The sequence below is a fragment of the Manacus vitellinus genome, unplaced genomic scaffold, assembly GCF_001715985.3.
Source record: "Manacus vitellinus isolate BGI_N305 unplaced genomic scaffold, ASM171598v3 scaffold_84_pilon, whole genome shotgun sequence".
Lineage (NCBI taxonomy): Eukaryota > Metazoa > Chordata > Aves > Passeriformes > Pipridae > Manacus > Manacus vitellinus.
The window spans coordinates 599,591-602,347 of NW_021940840.1; the positions used below are offsets into that span (position 1 = coordinate 599,591).

The window sequence follows — 2,757 nt, forward strand, 5'->3', positions numbered from 1 at the left end:
TGGGTTTGGGTTGGTTTCCTGGTTTTAAGTCACCCCAGTGTTCTGGAGTTGCAGGAATAACCATTTGTTCTGTAGCTGAGATGCTGATTGTGGAGTTTTCTGCCCTCTGAGGACGTGGTGGTGGTTTTGGGTAACAGCTGTGACTCTCCTTGGTGTCTTTGTGATCTTTCCCTTGGGTGAAACTCTTCACCCTGCCCAGAGCAGAGCTTGCAGAGCCCTCGTGGGGTTTGCTCCCAGTGCAGGGCAGATCCACTCTGGTGTGCACGGAAAAGGGAGTTTTGGTGCGTGGTGGCACCAGCACGTGCCACCCCCGTCACTCAAACCTGATCCAGATCCCGGTGGCGGCCACAGGACCCCACTGATGCCTCCTGGGGCCCTGTCCCACATTGCTCCCCCACACCAGCTCTGCTCCAGGGGGCTGTGGTGGCCCCGGCCCCGGCGGAGCTGCAGGGGAGGAGGAGGAGGCAGGAGGTCCCTGGGAGGAGGCAGGAGGTCCCTGGGAGGAGGCAGGAGGTCCCTGCCCCTGTCGATGACGGGTTAGCTCGGTCCAGGGGTAACCATGGAAACTATTTTCTCCCCATCCCTCCCTTCGCAGATGACTCGGGTGACGAGGAGCCCGCCTCGCAGTCAGACAAGAGCGAGCTGCACGGCCCCCTGAAGACTCTGTCGAGTAAACTGGAGGACCTGAGCACCTGCAATGACCTGATCGCCAAGCACGGCGCGGCCCTGCAGCGCTCGCTCAGCGAGCTGGAGAACCTGCGCCTGCCGGCCGAGAGCGGAGAGAAGATCAAGGCGGTGAACGAGCGCGCCACGCTCTTCCGCATCACCTCCAATGCTATGATCAACGTGAGTGCTCTCCTCCTCCTTCCCCTCTTCTCCCCTCCTCCCCTGGACCCTGTTTCTCCCTGTGTTTCTGTGCTGTGGGTCGCTTTGTGTTACCGCGGGGCTCGGGCACGGCCGGGGCTCGGTGCCGGCTCGGGGATGGGAAGTTGGGAAGATGCAGCTGGGAAGCGAGCACGGACACATGGAGCACCCCCCAGGAAACACAAGTCTGCTGTGTCCTTACACCGTGCTCTCTGGGGGGGCTGCTCCAAATGGGTCATTTTGGATGTAAAGCTGGGAAGCGCAGAGGTTGGGAATGCTGAAGGACTTTCTGCTGTTCCGGGGGGGGATTTTGGACTGGCTCAGCAATTGTTGCCTGCTGCAGATTGAGACCCACATCCCACATCACTCACATCCTCATTGCTTCCATGAAGCTGCTCATGTTCCACACGGCCACAGGATTTAACCCCCTCAGGGTCTCGTGCCAGCTGTGCTCTCCCAGCCGGGTTGTTGGAGGTTGGGAAGCATGTTCTGGCACTGCCTCTGCTCCCTGCCCTGTGCAGCCTCACGGTGCTTTCTGCATGGGTTTTGGAGACAGCCTGTGTTTGGGGTGTGGACCTGCCTCCATTGCAGTGACACAGCCCTTCCTGGGTAGCCTGGTTTTCCCTGGGGAGCTCTGGGAGACTGCAAAACTGAATAAAATATTCAAAGGAAAGAATAAAAAACCAATCCCAAAGCTTCACAGACTTGGAATAATGTATGAAGGCAGAGCTCGGGGAATTGTGAATGGAGCAGTGCTGTGGCTCTGCTGTCCCAGCCCTGAGCAGAAGGAGGTCGGGTGGTGTTTGATATGGGCTTTAAAAAATAACAGTAATCCCCAGCGGGAGCTGGAGGGCACTTGGAGCCCTGTGGTTTCAGCATCCTCCCCATTCCCACTTGCAGGATTTTGTAGCTGTGGGAGCAAAGGGCTTCCTGAGGCAGCGTCTCGTGTTTCAGAGCAGTTTGAGGGTGCCACAAACAGAGAGTTTGTGGAAGTTTTTGGGGTTGGCAGCGTGGTGGGAGGTGCCGACAGACCCTCGGCGCTGTCAGGAGGCAGAACTGCGATGGAATGTGGGCAGGGAATTGTTGGAGAGAGGATTTCTCTGGCAGCCTTTGGGAAGGGATGAGCAGAGCAAGATTTGCTGTGTCCAGCCCAGAGAGGAGGAGGAGGAAGAGGAGGAGGTTGTGGTGGATACGACGTGATAAATGCTTGGAGGAGGCTTGTCTGGAGGGTGGGAAATAGCAGAGAAACAGCAGAAACGTGGGTTGTCCAAAATTCCAAGCAGGTAAGAGGGGCTGGGGGGTGGCAGGGCATGTTCTCACGTGGATCCATTTCCAACAGCATCCTTTGGTAGTTCAGCTCATGGCTGGGCGTCCTGAGGAGGTGCCTGAGGGAAAGGCTGAGCTGTGGAAGGAGCAAGACTGGAAGGAGCAGTGGCAGCTCCAGGGGGTGGTTGTGGCTCTCCCAGCTCTCTGTTGTTTTGGGAGGAGGTGCTGGAGAGCCTGGTGAAAATACCCCGTGCTCCGGCCAGCTCCATCCCCCCAGGCTTCTAAGGAGCACGTATCCCATGGGAGCACAGGGTGCTTTTGACAGGCCAGTAGTTCCTTCCAGGAGCAGTTAAACTGTCCTTGCTCACCAGGTTTTCCCCAGAGAGATCCCAGCCAGCAGCTGGTGCTGGCACGTGGATGCTCCGTGTCCACGCTCTGCCCCGGCTGCAGCACCAAACCTCATGGATCCTCATGGAAGTGGATGGGGATCCGTGAGGTTTGGTGCTGAGGCTGTGAGCAGAAGGGATGGGTTCTCTGGAGAAGGGATGGGTGCTCCTGGGAAGGGATGGATGTGCTGGGGCAGAGATGGGTGCTCTGCTGAAGGGATGGGTGCCTGGGGGAAAGGAT

The 2,757-nt window shown here is 58.1% G+C and overlaps 1 protein-coding gene across 1 annotated transcript in view; it reads left to right on the forward strand.

Moving 5' to 3' along the window:
• Positions 1-529: 529 nt before the first annotated feature.
• OSBP2 (oxysterol binding protein 2) overlaps positions 530-2,757 on the forward strand; it is a 29,710-nt gene continuing 27,482 nt past the window's right edge. The window contains exons 1-2 of the mRNA XM_029964920.1: positions 530-536; positions 596-846. Coding sequence (XP_029820780.1) covers positions 530-536; positions 596-846 — 258 coding nt within the window. The remainder of the gene's footprint in view (positions 537-595; positions 847-2,757) is intronic.